A 20,391-nucleotide genomic window follows, 5' to 3' on the forward strand; every position below is an offset into this window, starting at 1 on the left:
CAGTAATTCCAGAGTATGAACAGACATTGTTTATTTAATCCTTCACTCAATGAAAGGCAGCTGGGTTGTTCCTAGTTTGGGGGTATTATGAATAAAGCTACTATAAATATACAGGCTTCTGTCTGAACGTAAGTCTGTTTCCGTAGGATAAATGCCCAAGAATGTAAATGTTAGGTGATATGGCAGTTGCAACAAATTTCTTCAGAAACTGTCCAACAGCTCTTCTGAGTGGCTGCACCACTTCACATTCCTACCAGCAATGCCAGAGTGATCTCGTTTCTCCACATACTTGACAACGTTTGGTATTGTCACTCTTTAAGTATGCAGTGGTATGTTATGGTTTTAATTTGCACTTCCTAATGGCTAATGATATTAAACAATTTTTCCTGTGCTTATCTACCATCTGTACATCTTTTTTGGTGAACCATCTATCTAAGATGACAGAGGATGAGATGGTTGGATGGCATCACCAACTCAAAGGACATGAGTCTGAGTAAGCTCTGGGAGTTGGTGATGGACAGGGAAGCCTGGCGTGCTGCAGTCCACAGGGTTGCAAAGAGTCAGACACCACTGAATGACTGAATGACTGAACTGAACTATCTAACTCTTCTGTCTACGTTCTAACTGAATTATATTCTTTTTTAAATACTGAATTTTGAGATACCTTTACACATTTTAGATACTCCTCCTTTGTTTGATATATGGTTGGCAAATATTTTGTCCCCACAAAAAGATTGTAGCTTTATCTTTTCATCCTCTTAACATGGTCTTTCACAGAGCAAAAGTTTTTAATGTTATTGTTAAGTTCCTAAGTCATGTCCTATTCTTTCATGACCTCATGGACTGTAGCCCTCCAAGTTCCTCTGTTCAGTGTTTCCCAGGTAAGATAACACAGAATTTACATGCACCCAAAATGTGAGGCATAATAATATATGCCTCTATATGCCACTATAATAATATATGCCACTATAATAATAGTGGCATTAATAATAATATATGCCACTATATAATATTAGCTCCAATTCTTTCCATTTTCCAGAAAGACTGTGTAGAATTGGTTCTAACTCTTTAAACACTGATAGAATTCTCCCGTGAAGCTATGTGGACTTGCAGACTTTTGGGGAGAGTTTCAAAATTACAAATTTAATCTCCTTAAGAGTTAAGAGGGCTACTTAACTTATTTCATATTGGGTTAGATATGGTAGTTTGTGTTTTAGAAGAAATGGTTTGTCTCAGTCAAACTTATGTGATGTACAATTGTTTATGTTGTTGTTCAGTCACCAAGTTGTGTCTGACTCTTTGCGACCCCATGGACTGCAGCACACCAGGCCGCCATGTCCTCCTGGAATTTGCCCAAGTTCATGTCCATTAAATTAGCGATGCCATACAACCGTCTCATCCTCTGTCACCCTCTTCTCCTTCTGCCATCAATCCTCCCCAGCATCAGGATCTTTTGTAAAAGATCCTGGCATCAGGAGGCCAAAGTATTGCAGCTTCAGCATCAGTCCTTCCAATGAGTATTCAGGGTTGATTTCCTTTAGGATGGACTGGTTTAATCTCCTTGTTGTCCAAGAGACTGTCAAGAGTCTTCTCCAGCATCACAGATCAAAAGCATCAATTCTTCGGCATTCTGCCTTCTTTGTGGTCCAACTCTCACATCCATACATGACTACTACATGACTAGTAGTTGTTTATAGTATTCTCTTATTATCCTTTCGATGTTTGCCAGGTCTGTAGCGGCAACCCCGGTTCAGTCCTAATATCGATCATCTTGTGTCATCTCCCTTTTTCTCCAGTTCACTAATTCTTTCCTTTATCCCATCCAGTCTCTTGTTAGCCCATCTAATGAGTTGGGGTTTTTTGTTGTAGTTGTTATTGTCTTAGTTCAAAATTTTCCATTTAGTTCTTCTTTAAATCTTCTATTCCTTTGAAGAGACTATTTATCTCTTGAGATATTCTGTTTTTCTGTTTATTTCAAATGTACTCATAATTCCTTATTGAAGCATTTTAATGATAACTGCTTTAAAAATCTTTCTTACATAATTCAAAGACCTGTAATCTCAGTTTCAGCATAAATTGTCTTTTCTCATTTGAGATTTTCCTCATTCTTGATTTGGTGAGCAATTTTCCATTGACATCTGGATATTTGGGGCATTATGTTATAAGTTTCTGGACTTACTAAACCCTTTGCTTGCAGGTGGCTTCTTCTGACACCCAGTGGAAAGGGGAGGTGCTACCTCATGAAGTCGGGTGGAGGTGGAAGTCCAGGTTCCACTCTCAGTCTTCACTGAAATCTGAGGGGGAAGGGGGACTCCACATTATGCCTTAGCAGGACTGAGAGTCCTGGCCCTGGCTCCTCATTATGCCTCCACTGAGCCTGCTCTCTGACTGGGTGCAGTAAGAGTGCCTCGTTACTGTTCCCCACGTGGCGCCAGTAACACCATGAAGAGAGAGGGTTCAACCTTACAAGGTACTGCAAGTCCTGACTCTCCACAGGCCTCCTTTGATACCACCCTCGTGGAGAAGGGAAGCTGGGAAAGAGTGTCTCTGTTGTCAGGTGGGATAAAAGTCCAGGCTCCCCAGGCACCTCCACTGACACAGCAGGGGTGGGGGCCTCAATATTGCTTGGTTGGGATGAGAGTCTTGGCACTCTACTTAGCCTCTGACACCACAGAGCAGGGAGGATGGAGCCTCTGACACCACCGAGCAGGGAGGATGGGAGACTCCACCATAACCTGGTGAAGGCAGAAGTCGAGGCATCCTTCTAGGCCTTTGCTGGCATGGAAGAGGATGGGGTCACAGTTCTTTATGTGGTATTTGGCTGGAGTAGGAATGATTAGAGTAGTTGGAGTGGTTTTTATCTTGCTGCCCCTTTCTGGTCCTTTAGCTAGAGAAAACACACTTTGGTAGCGCATTTTTGTTTGTGCCTAGTGGTGTTTCCAGGTTACCAGCTTCTTCAGCTCAAGCTGGGATATACAAGGTAAAAACAAAACCCAAGGAACTTAACATCATGTTGGTTCTTAGGTCTAAGGTCCCTTCCTCTCTCCACCTTTCACAGTCTTACATCTGTTCTACATATAATGTCCAGAGTTTTCAGTTGTATGCAACAGGAAGAACAGGGGAAAATACTACTCAATCTTCCCAGAAATGGAAGTCCTCCACTTGTCCTTTAAACAAGCTAATTTTTCTACTACTGTCAATTGTAATCTAACATTAAGCATTTTTATAACTATAACCTGTTTCTTTTACAGCTGAGTTCTATCATTCCACTAAAACATAACATTATTTAATTACTAAATTACATTTTGCTGTCAGTCACCATGCACTTTAGCATTTGTATTTTCTGAATTCTCTCCCTTTCAAATGAAACTACTCAATGAATGGGATACACTTCTACCACCACCCCCACTTCAACAGCTATGTCTGCTTTGGATCCAAACAAATGTGATCAAAAGATTAACCAAATATATCAATTCTTAACACATTTATAAAAGTCATGGAAATGTTTTGCAATACTCTTAACTAGTTCCTAAGATTAATAATTGAGAAGGATGTCTAATAATTTGTTTGGTTTTTCTTTTTCACTAGAGCCAGCCCAGTTACTATCTAGATTTCTAGCCATATTTTTCCTTCAATTTCTAAATTTCTTTCTAATTTGAGGTCTACATAATTTATTAACTAAGGTCCATCTACATATCTCATAAGACTCTGGCAGAAACAAGGATGCTTTGAATAATCACTTGTATCTAACCTGAAGCACAGTTGTGTTCCATTCACCTACTTACATTTCCCTATACTACATTCAGATTTTCAACCAAAATACATTGGTCGCACTCTTCCTACCCAATTATATGCCAAGTACTGTGCCTGCGTCTGGAAACACCAGTGTGAAGAACACCAACACTGTCTTTCTCTTATATTCTTCTGAAGCTTCCTGAGACAGTGGTATGGCAAAGCAATGCTTCTCAGACTTTTCCACCACATAACTGAAGTGTTGAGAAGCCTACAGAACTCAAGATGGGAGAGTCTACTCAATCTTCTCTTTATCCTTAAAATTCAAAGTAATGTTAACTAGGAAATTACTAAATTTGTCTTAATTTTCTTCACAGCACTTATTATAAACTGAAATTTTATGTTCATATGATTATTGCCTGACTCTTATCCACTAGAATATGAATTCCCTAAGAGCAAAAAATCTATTTGGTTCACTACTCTATTTCCTGTACCTAGAATAGGGCCTAACACGAAGAGCATTTAATAAATATTTGTTGAATAATTATTGAATAAACAAATGAGAATCATGGAAATTCTCACTTTTATTTCTTATATAAGAAATCAAATTCTTATTATTTGTCTTCAGAATGTACTTCTACCAAGATAAAATATAAAAGCTTTAAAATAACCTATCTCAGCTCTCCTATTCCTGATACTTTGTTCTAACATGTAGCCAATCAAAATTCCTACTCTAAGAGCTTAAAATTTATATACTCTATCTTAAGGTTCCTTAAGTTTTCAGTTAGCGTAGGTTTAAAAAAATTCCCTTAAAGTCTTAGGCACTCTTTGAATAATATTTAGCTGGAAAACAGAGTAGGGGGAAAGGGAGGCAAGTGCAGGCAGAAGTCGGTGACTGGACAGGTGTTGAGTAAGAAATCAGGTGACACTGAAGATGGTACCATCAGTCTGGCTGACAGACATGTGAGCAACAATCTGATCGCATCCTAGCATCCCCACTGACCAGTCAACACTGATCACCAAGCTGACTAGACAGACATTCCTCTCCGTATCTTGTTTACTGAACTACACAAGTTAAGATTACCTGCTTACGCTGAATTAGCCAACTGGGAAGCTCTACACTTGCTCTATCCAAACAGCCACCAGCCACATGTGGCTACTGACATTTGACATGTGGCTAGAGTGACTGAGGAGATGTAAACGTAGGATCTGAAGCAGGACTAAACACAAACGTCATTGTTTTGGCAGAACTAAATTTCACTTTAACCAGTACACTGCATAAATTATTGTATTTAGCAGTGCCATGCGCTCCAGAAAAGTTTTAATTATACATGTGGCTTTCATCATGTTCCCACTGGACAGCACTGCTCTGGGAAAATGGTCCTCAACTGGGCATCATTTTGTCTCCTGAGAGACATCTGGCAATGTCTAGAAAGATTCTGGGTTGTCACAACTTCGGAGCACTACTACATCTCGTGGGCAGAGGCCAGGGCTGTTACTGTACATTCTACAATGCACAAGATGACTTTGTTATGGAAATAAATCATACAGAACCACCACCACCTCCATCACCACCACCCAGTTCTCTTACCAGAATACAACTGAGAAAAAAATCCATTCCCTAAGGAAGTAAATGGCCCTTCACGGATCCCAGCCTTGTTGGGGTGAAGGGGCTTGCATAACTCGGTGAAGCTATGGCCATGCCATGCAGGGCCACACAAGAAGGACGGGTCACATTGAAGAGTTCTGACAAAACACGGTCCACTGGAGGAGGGAATAACAAACCACTCCAGTATTCCAGCCACAAGAAGCCCATGAACAGAATGACAAGGAACCCCATGAACAGTACGAAAAGGCAATATGACATGACACCAGAAGACAAGCCCCGAGGTCAGAAGGCCTCCAGTATGCTACTGGGGAAGAGCCAAGGGCAATTACTAATAGCTCCAGAAAGGATGAAGCAGCTGGGCCAAAGGGGAACGACACTCAGTTGAGGATGTGTTTGGTGGTGAAAGTAAAGTACGATGCTGTAAGGAACAATATTACATAGGAATTTGGAACGTTAGGTCCATAAACCTAGGCAAACTGGACATGGTCAAGGAAGACATGTTAAGAGTGAAAATCAAATCTTAGAAATCTGTGAACTAACATGGACAGGAATGCGTAAACTTAATTCAGAAGACTATTATATCTTCTACTCTGGGCAAGAGTTCCTTAGAAGAAATAGAGTGGCTCTCACAGCCAACAAAATAGTCCAAAATGCAGTGTGTGCATGGGAATTCACTTCAGTTGTGTCCAACTCTTTGTGACACTATGAACCATAATTCACCAGGCCCCTTTGTCCATGGGATTCTCCAGGCAAGAATACTAGAGTGGTTTGCCGTTTCCTTCTCCAAGGGATCTTCCTGACTCAGGGATAGAACCTGTGTCTCTTATGTCTCCTGCACTGGCAGATGGTTTCTTTACCACTAGCACCACCTGGGACTTGCCTGAAATCTCAAAAATGATAGAATGATCTCAGCTCATTTCCAACAGAAATCATTCAACATCACAGTAATCAAAGCCTATGCCCCAACCACTAATGCTGAGGAAGCTGAAATTGACCAGTTCTGTGAAGATCTACTAGATCTAAGACCTTCTAGAACTAACACCAATACAGATGTCCTTTTCATCACAGGGGATTGGAATGCACCAGTAGGAAGTCAAGAGATACAGAGAGTAATAGGCATGTTTGGTCTTGGAGTACAAAATGAAGAGAACACACTGGTCATGGCAAACATCCTCATCCAACAACACAACAGATGACTCTACACATGGACATCACCAGATAGTCAGTACTGAAATTCAGATTGATTATATTCTTTGCAGCCGAAGATGGAGAAGCTCTATACAGCCAGCAAACACAAGACCGGACTGACTGTGGCTCAACTCATGAGCTCCTTATTGCAAAATTCAGACTTAAATTGAAGAAGCTTGGGAAAAACACTAGGCCATTCAGGTATGACCTAAATCAACTCTCTTATGATTATACAGCAGAGGTGAAGAATAGATTCAAGGGATTAGATCCAGTAGACAGAGTGCTAGAAGAACTATGGATGGAAGGTCATAACACTGTACAGGAGGCAGTGACCAAAACTATCCCAAAGGGGGAAAAAATGCAAGAAGGCAAAGTGGCTGTCTGAGGAGATTTTACAAATAGCTGAGAAAAGAAAAGAAGTGAAAGGCAAGGAAAAAAGAAAAGATGTATCCAACTGCATGCAGAGTTCCAAAGAATAGTAAGTATAGATAAGGCCTTCTTCAATGAACTATGCACAGAAATAGAGGAAAACAACAGAATGAGAAAGACTAGAGATCTCTGCAAGAAAAGTGGAGATATCAAGGGACTATTTCATGCAACAATATGCACAGTAAAGGACAGAAATGGTAAGGATCTAACAAAAGCAGAAGAGGTTAAGAAGAAATGGCAAGAATACACAGAAGAACTGTACAAAAAAGATCTTAACGACTTGAATAAACATGATGGTGTGGCCACTCACCTGGAGCCAGACATCCTGGAATGTGAAGTCAAGTCGGCCTTAGGAAGCATTAGTATGAACACAGTTAGTGGAAGTGATGGAATTCCAGCTGAGCTATCTAAAATCTAAAGTACTGCACTCAACAGATCAGCAAATTTGGAACACTCAGCAGTGGCTACAGGACTTTGGGATTTTTTCACTCCAATCCCAAAGAAACGCAATGCCAAAGAATGTTCAAACTACCATACAATTGTGCTTATTTCACATCCTAGCAAGGTTATGCTCTAAATCCTTCGATCTAGGCTTCAGCAATATATGAACTGAGAACTTCCAGATATACAACCTGGATTTAGAAAAGGCAGAGGAACCAGAGATCAAATTGCCAACATTTGTTGGATCATAGAGAAAGCAAGGGAATTCCAGAAAAACATCTACTTCTGCTTCACTGACTATGCTAAAGCCTTTGAATGTGTGGACCACAAGAAACTGTGGAAAATTCTTAAAGAGACGGGAATATCGCCATACCTGTCTTCAGAGAAACCTGTATGCAGGTCAAGAAGCAATAGTTAGAACTGGACATGGAACAATGAACTGGCTGAAAATTGAGAAAAGAGTATGTTAAGGTTGCATATTGTCAACCTCCTTATGCAACTTCTCTGCCGAGTACATCATGCAAAATGGTGAGGCTGGATGAATCACAAGCTGGCATCAAGACTGCCAGGAGAAATATCAACAACCTCAGATATGCAGATGATACCACCTAATGGGAGAAAGTGAAGAGGAACTAAAGAGCATCTTGAAAAAGGTGAGAGAGGAGAGTGAAAAAGCTGGCCTGAAACTCAACATTCAGAAAACTAAGATCATGGCATCAGGTCTCATTACTTCATGGCAAACAGAAGGGGGTAAAGTAGAAGTAGTGGCAGATTTTATTTCCTTGGGCTCCAAAATCACTGCTGATGGTGACTGTAGCCATGAAATTAGAAGACACTTGCTTCCTGGAAGACATTTATCTATGACAACCCTAGATAGCATATTAAAAAGCAGAGACATCACTTTGCTGATGAAGGTCCGTACAGTCAAAAGTTATGGTTTTTCTAGTAGTCATGTACGAATGTGAGAGCTGGACCATAAAGAAGGCAGAGAGTTGAAGAATTGATGCTTTTGAATTGTGGTGCTGAAGAAGCTTCTTGAGAGTTTCTTGGACAGCAAGGAGATCAAAACACTCAATGCTAAAGGAAATCAACCCTGAATGTTCTCTGGAAGGACTGATGATGAAGCTCTAATATTCTGGCCACATGATGTGAAGAGCCGACTTACTGGAAAAAAAAAACCCTGATGCTGGGAAAGATTGAAGAGAAAAGGAGACGGGGGCAGGAGAGGATGAGAGGGCTAGATAGCATCACCAACTCAATGGACAACAATCTAAGCAAACTCCAGGAGATAGTGAAGAACAGGGGAACCTGGCATGCTGCAGTTCATGGGGTTGCAGAGTCGGACATGACTTAGCAACTGAACAGCAGCAACAAAAGGAAGTAATGACAGTGTTTGGGAGGGAAAATAGGGAGGTTGATATCAACAGAAAAGGCTTATGCGTAAGATGAAAAATTTGAGGTCATAGAAGGAAGCTGGTACGATTTTAAAAGTCAAAAACAAAAAAATGAGGAATACATTTTCTTTTACTGTGTAAAGGAAAAAACTATCATCGACAAAATGTATATGAGAGTAAGTTAGACATCTCAGGTAGTTAGCATTAGAAACTCTTGGAACAATTTAAGGAAGGAAATCCTAGGGCCTTAAGCTAAGAAGAACCAATGGAAAAATTATCCCTTAATATCTTAAAAGCATTCTTTAAACATCCTAATCATATATGGCATATAAACATATTTCAAGAATGATAAATAAGCATCATGATGTGTTTAAATAAAAATAAAAGAGATAACCTTTTTAAAATTAATCAGTAGTCTCAAATAAGATTAGACGAAGTCACAAGCCAAGGCTGAAAAAGGCTTTTAGGCAGACACTGTTACCTTTCTGTGTCAACTATCTCCTCATTTTTCATCCATCTAATGGCTGGAGTAGGAAGTCCTGAAGCAACACAGGGCAACACTGCACTCTGACCAATGACTCTGACTAAGGAAGAAGGCTGTTTCAAAAACACCAAGCTTGATGTGGCACCAGGATCTGAGAAAAAAATTAAAACAAAAGAAAATGGTTAAGAGTCTGTGTGGCTTTATACAACGAAAGAGTTTAAGCAAAAATGACAGGAAAATTCCATTTAAATTAGCAAGCATTTCATAATAATTCCCATGTAGAAAACTTTGTCTGAGGCTCTCTGGGAGGCTTAAACATGTTTAAGTTATAGCTCTTGCTTTCAGTGTCCTTACTGGTCACCTAAGTGAGATCTGACTTGACCTCCCTTCATTTTAAAAGATAACATAAGGAAAATGCTTCATAATTGGTACAAATAGGAAAAAGACTGAGCAAGCTCAGGACCTTAGCATCCTCATCACTCACAGAGATATCATAACAGGTTTCCTTTCTTTTCCTTCCCTATACCTGTGTGCTACTTCTAAAAATCTTTGAGCTTCATCTATTTAACTTGCTTATTGAGACAGTCACTCCTTTAATTTTTACAATGGTGCAACTATCAAGCTACCACTATATGTGTGTTCACACTTTACAGAGTCCCCCTCTTAGAGGCATATGAAAAGATCATACTCCTGGGGTAGAAGATAGAGTTATCTATTAGATGGGGGTGATATTTCTAGTTTGTTTTTTTTAATTGGAAGATAATGGTTTCACAATATTGTGTTGGTGTTTGCCACACATTAACATGAATAAGCCATAGGTATACAACATGTCCCCAGCCTCTTGAATCTTCCTCCCAACTCCCACCCTTCTAGGTATTATAGAGCACCAGCCTAAGCTCCCAGCATCAGACAGCAATTTCCCACTGGCTATCTGTTTTACATATGGTAATGTATATGTTTCCATGCTACTGTCTGAATTCATCCCACTCTCTCCTTCCCCTACTGTGTCCGGGAGTCTGTTCTCTATGTCTGCATCTCCATTGCTGCCCTGAAAACAGGTTCATCAGTACCATCTTTCTACTGTTAAGTTTTGAGAAAAAAGACTGTTCTCAGGCAGAGATGAGATTCTTTGCTCCAAACTCTTAGGAAAACATATTCTGTAACCATTGTGACAACCACCAGAGCTGGCTTTAAACTTGTGTAACTCATCGATGACAGTTCTGTAGTCATGGTAACACACTGTATAATAGTTCAGCACAACTCTCTTCAGTGAACATGCTTTGAAAGCCAACCAATGAGTTTATCCAATGCCTCTAAAAGTTATTAGCCATTCAGTGGTGGAATCCCTTGCTTCTAAGGCTGACATTGTTCTCATCTCTGTAACCAATGATAAAACATGTTTCTGTTACTGACATCAACCCATCCCAGTCTCCTAACCAACACAGTAAGAACAATGTCTTTCAAAAAATTTTATAGGAGACTGTTGGTTTAGTCGCTAAGTCATGTCTGACTCTTGTGGCCCCACAGACTGTAGCCTGCCAGGCCTCCTCTGCCTGTGGGATCCTCCAGGCAAGAATACTGGAGTTGGTTGCCATTTCCTTCTCCACAGGATCTTCCTGACCCAGTCTCCTAACCAAAAACAATGTCTTTCAAAAAATTTCATAGGATATTAGCAGTCTGCATTATTCAAGATGACTATGCTTTACAAACACAGCTCTCCCTTAGGTAAACAAAACAATCTGTATTTTTTGTTTCAGATATTTCATGGTGGTTCATCTTTTGACACCAAGAATCTTATTTACCTCAACCTGGTCTGGAGGATTTGTGATTGATACAGATTCAGAGGAAAAATATCACCTCTGTCTGCCATGAAATAAGACCTCTTCTATATAAAAGCAAGTCAGAAAATAGGTTGGAAGACACTGCTATAGAGCAATAGTTCTTTCTTTTCCTACCTTGAACTTCCCTGGTGGCTCAGACAGTAAAGCATCTGCTTTTAATGCGGGAGACCAGGATTCGATCCCTGGGTCAGGAAGATCCTCTAGAGAAGAAAATGGCAACGCACTCCAGTACTCTTGCCTAGAAAATCCCATGGACGGAGGAGCCTGGCAGGCTACATACAGTCCATAGGGTCGCAAAGAGTCGGACACGACTGAGCGACTTCACTTTCAAATTTCTATCTAAACAAACAAATCTGTATATTTATTGGCTTCTGTGTACCAATTACCATTCTCGGCAACAGACAAAATTCCCTGCCCTAGTTGAGCTTACATACTAATAAGGGGAGAGAGACAACAAATAAAAGATACAGTGTGTCAGATGGTGATATATTCTCAAGTAAAATGCAGGGGGAGAAAGCACTGGGGCAGAAACGGAAGACTGTTGTCTGAAACAGTGGTCAAGGAAGGCTTCACTGATAAATGATACCTGAGCAGAGAGGTAAGACAGTGAGTCAAGCAGAGCTATCTGAAGGAAGAGGACCCTGGCAGAGAAAATGCTAAGTAGAAAGACCCTACAGCAAGAGCATGTTTGCAGATGTCTAAAAACATCAGGTGGCAACAGTCACACAGTGAGGGAGAGATGGGTATGAGATGTAAGAAGAGAGATGGGGAGGGAAGTGGCATTAGGATTATACAAAACCTTACAGTCCAAGGGCTTTTAACATTTACTCTGAGATGGGAACCTATTAGGAGGCTTTGAGCAAACATGTGACATGATCTAATAAGCATCTTAAAAGAGAACTGTGGGTTCTGAGCTTAAAATACACTGAGGAACAATAAGGGCAAGAATGACGATGACAAAGAAAGAAACTGCATTTAAAAAAAAAATCGGTTCAAGGGCTATCGGGAATACTCTCAAGAGTGGTTGCTCATAATGTTGGCCTCCCTTTGCAAGCCAATCCATGGGCTAAAAAAAAGTGTATACAATCATTATATATATAAACTGTCCAAACAAGGTAGGAATGGTCCAATTATATTCATAAACTAGATTTGAAATATAAGAAATATGAAATACAGCAGTTAGAACAGAAGGTAAAAGGTCATGAAACACCAAGAAGTTACAGGGACGATGATGAGCCACAAGTGAGAGGACCTCATGAGAAAGCAGAAGTTACACATTTGAGAAAAGACACACAAAACAGATTATGAGGAAAGCCAGTAAGGGCAGCAAGGATGAGAACCCAGAAAAAGAAGGAAAGACCGAGAGACGAGCTAAGCTGACATAAAATGAGGGAGCATTAGGAAGACCTCTGACTCACCAGTATCTCTAGAGCTGCTATGTTAACAGTTACTATTCTGCCCATCCCTTGTATGAACTAGCCTTAGCAAGTCTGTGATTCTTATAACTAAAAAGACTTAACTTCACAAGGAGGTATGAGAACTGTAAAAAGTATATTACTGGAGGAGACAGAAAAGAAAAAGGTAGACAAGAGGTTTGACAAAGACAGAGGTTTGACAAAAGACAGAAAGAAAAAGACAGAGGTTTGACAAAAGACACAGAACTAATGTTTGTTTACCAAGAAGAATGCCATAGATACTGACTGTACTTTACTGCTTCGTAAATATTTACTGACCAATCTATTCACTAGAGACGATCTTTCTGGTATGTTTTCTTCTCTCTCCCTGCAAGAAACTGAAATTCTTTACGCTGGCATTAATATGTCATACCACATCTGTAACTGTGTTTCCTTAAAAAAATTCTAACAGGACAATTTTTACCCATTAACAAATATAAAACCATCAATCCTGATAATGAATTAATACCTGGAAGAACTTTTAATTCAGCTTCCTCACTATATTTTGGTGGCCCACCACTTTCAACCATGCATCGATAGAGTCCCCCATCTCTTTCAGTTGTGTTGCTGATAACTAGCATTCCGCTTGGAAGTTTGATTACTCTGTCATCCAGAAGAAGAGGCTGTTTGTTCTGTTCCCACCTCACAAATGGGACCAAATCTGCATTAACTTCACAATTCAGAACTGCACTGTTCCCAGCGTAAACTGAAGAAGGCTCTGGTTGGCTGGCAAATCTTGGAAGACCTAGACAATAAAGAAAAAGAAAAAAAAAAATGTAGTTAAATATTACTTTAGTCATGGAACTAGGAGCAAGTTAGCCTGTTTGGCCACAAGTATAGTGGCACCAGGTTTAAAAAGAAGGTCCGTAGGTCAGGAAATTGGCTACATACACGGATACAGATCAAGTAAATGATGTACTAGGAATAACTGGAGTCAGATTCCTCATAGTTGAAGCAACAAGGTACAAATATATACACACATTTCACCTATAGTTATTACAAATATGTACACACACACACATCCTAGCTCTATCCAGAAAGAGCCTAGAATCAATCTTACTCCAGTAACAATGAATACATATGGTGACCTGATCATGATTTCTAAAATACTATTCTCTACCTCAAGGAACTAATGCTTCTTGGATAAATGGCTGATTCCAGGACTATTCTAGGAAATATGAGTCTGGAACATCTTGTGACAGAAAGTAAGGAAGTACCCAAACACTAAAATGGACATAGCCAAAGGACACAGAAGTCAGATCAAAAGGAGTTCCCTCTGGCTAACTCTGGGATAATGATAATTAATGCAGCAAAGAATGAAGAATGGATGCTAAAACTAGTAAGTGAAAGTTGGATGAGGACTAGGGATGTTTATACAGTATCAAATTATATCTTCTAAAAAAAAAAACAAATTATATCTTCTCCAAATACTTAAAAGTACAAAATATTTATTAACTTTAGAGCAGAGAGACATAGTACAATCTTAACCAAGTAATAAAAGTTAACACTACCAGTAATGAAACAAAACACCACATGCTTTCTGATATGATGCACTAAAAATACAGCATCACTTCTGTGACATTCCTCCCCAAAACACAAAACCTTAATCCATTCATGGAGGAAAACTAGAAAATCCAAAGTAAGACAAGGATGAACTGAATAATGGCTTGAGATGGTAAAAATCTAAAGAGAGAATGACTAAGGACTACACTTGCAATCCAGGACTAGAAAGGAAGAGGGATGATGGGGCAGAGTTTTCACTTTTGTTTTTTCTGCTATTAAGAACATTATTGAGATAACCAGTGAAATCTGAATTGTACCTATCAATTAAATGATAGTATTTTTTATTAAGATTATTATCCTAATATTGATGGATGTTTACTAAGGTTCTTGTTTTTAGGAAATATAAACAAAAGAATTCAGGTTGGTAACATTTGCAAATCACCCTGAACAAGTCAGAAAAAAATTATGTGGGTATGCACAAATTAGAGGAGAAGGCAATGGCACCCCACTCCAGTACTCTTGCCTGGAAAATCCCATGGGCGGAGGAGCATGGTGGGCTGCAGTCCATGGGGTTGCTAAGAGTCAAACACGACTGAGAGACTTCACTTTCACTTTTCACTTTCATGCACTGGAGAAGGAGATGGCAACCCACTCCAGTGTTCTTGCCTGGAGAATCCCAGGGACGGGAGAGCCTGGTGGGCTGCTGTCTATGGGGTTGCACAGAGTCGGACACAACTGAAGTGACTTAGCAGCAGCAGCACATATTAGATGATAAGGCAAATGTGGTAAAATGTTAACAATCGGGTAATAAGAGTGAAGAATATATGAGATTTCTTGGTTTCATTCTTGCAACAATTCCACAAATTAGTAATTATTTCAAAATAAAATATTAACCAAAAAAATAGTCATAAATACTCTGTAGATGCCACAGAATGTAATGGTTAGGAACAGATATAGAGAACAAATTAGTGGTTATAGGAGGCAAGTATGGGATGTGATACAAGGGAGGGGGAGGTACAAACTACTGACTGTAAGACAGGCTCAAGGATGTACTGCACAACACAGGAATATAGACAATAATTTTTATAATAACTGTAAATGAAAGTGAAAGTCCAGGTCACTCAGTTGTGTCTGACTCTTTGCAACTCCATGGACTATACAGTCCATAGCATTCTCCAGGCCAGAATACCAGAGTGGGTAGCCTTTCCCTTCTCCAGGGGATCTTCTCAACCCAGGGATCGAACCCAGGTCTCCAGCATTGCAGGTGGACTCTTTAACAGCTGAGCCACAAGGGGAGCCCAAGAATACCGGAGTAGGTAGCCTATCCCTCTTCCTGACACAGGAATTGAACCGGGGTCTCCTGCATTGCAGGTGGGTTCTTTACCAGCTGAGCTATCAGGGAAAGTAACCTATAAAAATTATATAAAAATGAGACCAGAGCCTCTCTTGGCTTGGTCCACCTCTTCCCTTAAGGTGTTCTTTCCATTCTTTCTTCAATAAACTTGTTTTTGCCAAGGGGAAAAAAAAATTGTATAAAAACTAAAAAAAAAATTAAGTGACTTTAAAATGCTCAGGCTGCAACAAAATGTTTCTTTAAAGGCTAACAAATTAAATTATGAGAAACATAATTTCAGTTTTTCCAGTTCTATGATGGTCAATTACTCCATATGGATATAATACTCTTAAAAGTGTCTAACCCTGCTACAATTTTTTATCTTTTTATTTCAAGAGGACTTTTGGAGTAAAAAAATAAACATATAATTAGCCAAATATCTACTTTTCAGAAATTAGAAAATCTGAATAATTAACAAAGATAAACACAGAAACTAATAAAACAGGAAAAAGGAATGAAATAAAACCAAGAACCAGTTCTATTTTTAAAAAGTCAAAATATTCTCCCTCCTGTGCTCTCATGAAAATGAGTAATTTTTAAAAATACAAACCCACAACAACATATGTGGAGTTGGCAGACAAGAGATTTCAAAAAGTTTCTGGATAGGGAAAGCAGATGGAGAAACTCGTAACTGACATATCGAGGCAGAAAATGCTGCGGCTTCCTGTGCTCACAAGTGGGAGACCAGTTTGTCCTACTGCCTCTGGAGAACTGCAGAAGGAGAGTGGGAGTGAGATATGAGGTTGACACGATGGGATTAACAGTGTCTGTATTTAGACTACCCAGTCATCCCACCTTCGGGCACAAAATACCCACAGCTAGAGTACTGCCCAGACAGTCAAAGAAAAATTTCTGGTGTGGAGAGATGAGACAGCCCAGGGAAAATGACCTCTCACATTTAATTCTATGAGCTATCAACTTAGTAGGTTTTCAAAAGTTCCTCTTCTTTATTTGACTTGGCCAGAGTCAGTTTCTATTGCTTGCAAACAAAGAACTCTAATCAATAATCTTTTGAAATGGCAATGCAGCAGCAGTCTTTTTCTTCCTTTTTGGCAGCATTTAAAAAAGTTTAATTGAGCTACAATTTATATATATTAAAAGGTACCATTTAAAGTACACAATTCAATTGTTTTTAGTATATGCCCAGTTTTGCAACTATCACTATAATCTAATTTTAAAACACTTTCATCACGCCCAAAGAAACTTTGTATTCACTTGCAGTCATTCCCATTTCTTACACTCACCCCTTTCCCATCCACTCCATGCCCTTATTCCTCCCATCTTCAGTCCTAGAAAACCACCAATCTACCTTTTGTTTGGTTCCATGTATTTGCCTGTTCTGGACATTTCATATATATGAAGTCATATGATATGTGGTCTTCTGTGAGTGACTTATTTCACTTATCACACTGCTTTTAAGGTTTATTCATGTTACTATATACAGTGGCTGACTTTATTTTGGGGGGCTCCAAAATCACTGCAGATGGTGACTGCAGCCATGAAATTAAAAGACGGTTGCTCCTTGGAAGGAAAGTTAGGACCAACCTGGACAGCATATTAAAAAGCAGAGACATTACTTTGTAAACAAAGGTCCATCTAGTCAAGGCTATGGTTTTCCCAGTGGTCATGTATGGATGTGAGAGTTGGACTATAAAGAAAGCTGTGCAAGAATTGATGCTTTTGAACTGTGGTGCTGGAGAAGACTCTTGAGAGTCCATTGGACTGCAAAGAGATCCAACCAGTCCATCCTAAAGGAGATCAGTCCTGGGTGTTCATTGAAAGGACTGATGTTAAAGCTGAAACTCCAATATCTGGCCACCTGATGTGAACAGCTGACTCATTTGAAAAGACTCTGATGCTGGGAAAGATTGAGGGCAGGAGAAGGGGACAACAGAGGATGAGATGGTTAGATGACATCACTGACTCAGTGGACATGGGTTTGGGTGAACTCTGGGAGTTGGTGATAGACAGGGAGGCCTGGCATGCTGTGGTTCATGGGGTTGCAAAGAGTTGGACATGACTGAGCAACTGAACTGAACTGGATATATATCAGCACTTCATTCTTCATTATTGCTGAATAATATTCCATGTATGAATATACTACATTGTAGTTATCCATTCATCACTTGATAGACATGTAAGCTGTTTCCACTTTCTGACTATTACAAAAAATGCTACTATGAACATTCATGTACAAACTGCTATGTGAACATATCTTTTCATGTCTCCTAATGCATAGGAGCAGAACTGTTCAGTCATATGGTAATTCTATAGTTAACACTCTGAGAAACTGCCAAACAGTTCAGTGCTATCTTTTTAAATGACATATACACACAAAGTATACCCTATGATCCAGCTATTAGTAGAATTACAAACTCTAACAGTCTATTCTACAGACATAAAGATTAACAAAAGTTTGTTCACTATGTTACAGTATTCGACAAAAAGGGAATGTTTAGATAAAGCACAATATATACAAATACAAGGGATACTATGCAACTATTAAAAAGAACTTCTAGTCATCGCTTAGCTTAGATATTATTTCCTCCTGATATCCAGACCAAAAGCATATTAAACTCTCCTACAGAATCCTGTTGGCAGCAAAAGAATTTTGGTTTTGTATTAAAATAACCTGTTTACTTAAATATTAAGTCAAAAATGCCAGTCTAGGTTCAATGCAGGATACAGGATGCTTGGGGCTGGTGCACTGGGATGACCCAGAGATATGGTATGGGGAGGGAGGTGGGAGGGGGGTTCAGGATTGGGATAAAATTTTTTAAAAAAATGCTTCCTAAAGGATATGAAAGCTAAAAGGAGGCATGAACCAGACGAGAAGGAGGAGAAGAAAAGGTAGAGGATAGGATTAATAGGCAGTGAGGAAGCCATAAGCAAAGGCCAGAGGCAGAGGAGGAAAGGGAAGCGAATCTGCTAGAGCCTAAACGTGGTGAGGGTGGTGAGGTGGTAGGGAGCAGGGACAGAAGCAGGGCGGAGTGCTAAGAGATGATGCTGGAGAAGTGGAGGCCAGCTCATGAAAGGACTCAAGAAGCCTGTTAAAGAGTTCAGCCATCACCTTGATGCAGTTTACATTAGAGTCACTGAAGGGTGAGAAAGAGTCCTCTGACCACAGATGGAGATGGGGTAAGAGAAGGGGAAAAACAAGATGCCAGGTGGTTACTAGGCTGTGCTGAGGGACGACCAGGAGTAGCCCCAGGAGGGAGCCTGTGAACCAAGTACAGAGAAATTAGGAAGCAGAGTTCAGTGGGCTTGGTGACTGGGCGTGGGGGACAGCTGAGAGGAATGAGTCAAGGTTAAAAGCCCAGTTCAAGAACGTGAGTTATACAGGCAGTCAGGCATAATGCTGACTCATTTATCAACAGGTGGAGAGAGGCTGGCAAAAAAAGATTTTTAAAAGAAAGAAGAAAAAAAGGAAAAGGCAAATTGTCAAGAGGCCTGATTCTTCCCCCCCGCCCCAATCCTCACTCTGTGATTGTGAAATAATTATAGTGGCTATACATCACACTCAAATTCAACTTTGAGTATTTGGCTCCAAAGAAGAAAAGAGCCGCCATACACTGAGTGAATGAGCAAATATTAATACAACCTGGAGTGAGCAGGGGATGGGGGACCATGACTCTGGAATGGGAATAAGATAGGAAACTACTGTCTCAGACATACTCTTTTCTCACATGTTCACATTTCACCAAGGTGAGAATATAAGCTAAAGATAAAACAATTTTTGTATAATGTGACCCTTTACAAGAACTTATTTCATCTAATTCTCAAGTGTAGAAACAATGATCTGAATGTTTGTCCACTACAACTCTTTAGGAAACATGGCTTACTCTTCTTGATCTTTAATTGTGTTATACTTTCCAACATTCTTCAAATAGGAATGCTCTAAAAGGGAGTGACCTTTTTCTCTTTATAACTTTTCTGCTCTTCATTCATACTCACACACATATATAGGCATACAAGCATGCGTGCATGCATGCTTCAGTTCAGTCGCTCAGTCACGTCCGACTCTTTGCGACCCCATGAATCGCAGTACACCAGGCCTCCTTGTCCATCACCAACTCCCGGAGTCCACCCAAACCCGTGCCCATTGTGTTGGTGATGCCATCCAACCATCTCATCCTCTGTCACCCCCTTCTCCTCCTGCCCTCAATCTTTCCCAGCATTGGGGTCTTTCCAAATGGCCGCATCAAGTGGCCAAAGTATTGGAGTTTCAGCTTCAGCATCAGTCCTTCTGATGAACACCCAGGACCGATCTCCTTTAGGATGGACTGGTTGGATCTCCTTGCAGTCCAAGGGACTCTCAAGAGTTTTTTCCAACACCACAGTTCAAAAGCATCAATTCTTCTGTGCTCAGCTTTCTTTATAGTCCAACTCTCACATCCATACATGACCACTGGAAAAACCATAGCCTTGAGCGTGCCTGTTTAGTCGTGTCTAATTGTCTGGGACCCCATGGACTACAGGACTGTAGACCACCAGGGTCTTCTGCCCATGGAATTTTATAGGCAAGAATACTGCAGTAGGTTGCTATTTCCTACTCCAGGTGATCTTCCTGACCCAGGGATCTAACCTACAACTCCTGCATTAGCAGGAGGATTCTTTACCACTGAGCCACCTGGGAATCATATATATATATATATACACACACACACACATATATACGTGTTTTTATATATATATATGTGTTTATATATATGTGTGTATATATATACACACACACACATACACACATATATACATCCTACAGATTTTAAAAAATCCAATTAAATATCATTTCCCTGGTTAAGGCATAAAGAACAAAGTCTCTGGCTATACTATAGGCTTTATAGAATCATGCTAAATGATTATGCTGGGTAGGATAAAAGTTCGTAATCAAAGTGGCTCCACTTTCCTACACAACTTTGGTCA

At 39.9% G+C, this 20,391-nt stretch overlaps 1 protein-coding gene across 7 annotated transcripts in view; it reads right to left on the bottom strand.

The window, feature by feature from the left end:
• NEO1 (neogenin 1) overlaps nt 1–20,391 on the bottom strand; it is a 228,124-nt gene that overhangs the window by 139,453 nt on the left and 68,280 nt on the right. For all 7 annotated transcript variants that reach the window (XM_040227389.1, XM_040227384.1, XM_040227383.1 and 4 more), the window contains exons 3-4: nt 13,042–13,317; nt 9,275–9,428 (exon numbers count right to left, since the gene is read on the bottom strand). In XM_040227389.1, coding sequence (XP_040083323.1) covers nt 9,275–9,428; nt 13,042–13,317 — 430 coding nt within the window. The remainder of the gene's footprint in view (nt 1–9,274; nt 9,429–13,041; nt 13,318–20,391) is intronic.

The sequence above is a fragment of the Oryx dammah genome, unplaced genomic scaffold (genome assembly GCF_014754425.2).
Source record: "Oryx dammah isolate SB20612 unplaced genomic scaffold, SCBI_Odam_1.1 HiC_scaffold_26, whole genome shotgun sequence".
Taxonomy (NCBI): Eukaryota; Metazoa; Chordata; class Mammalia; order Artiodactyla; family Bovidae; genus Oryx; species Oryx dammah.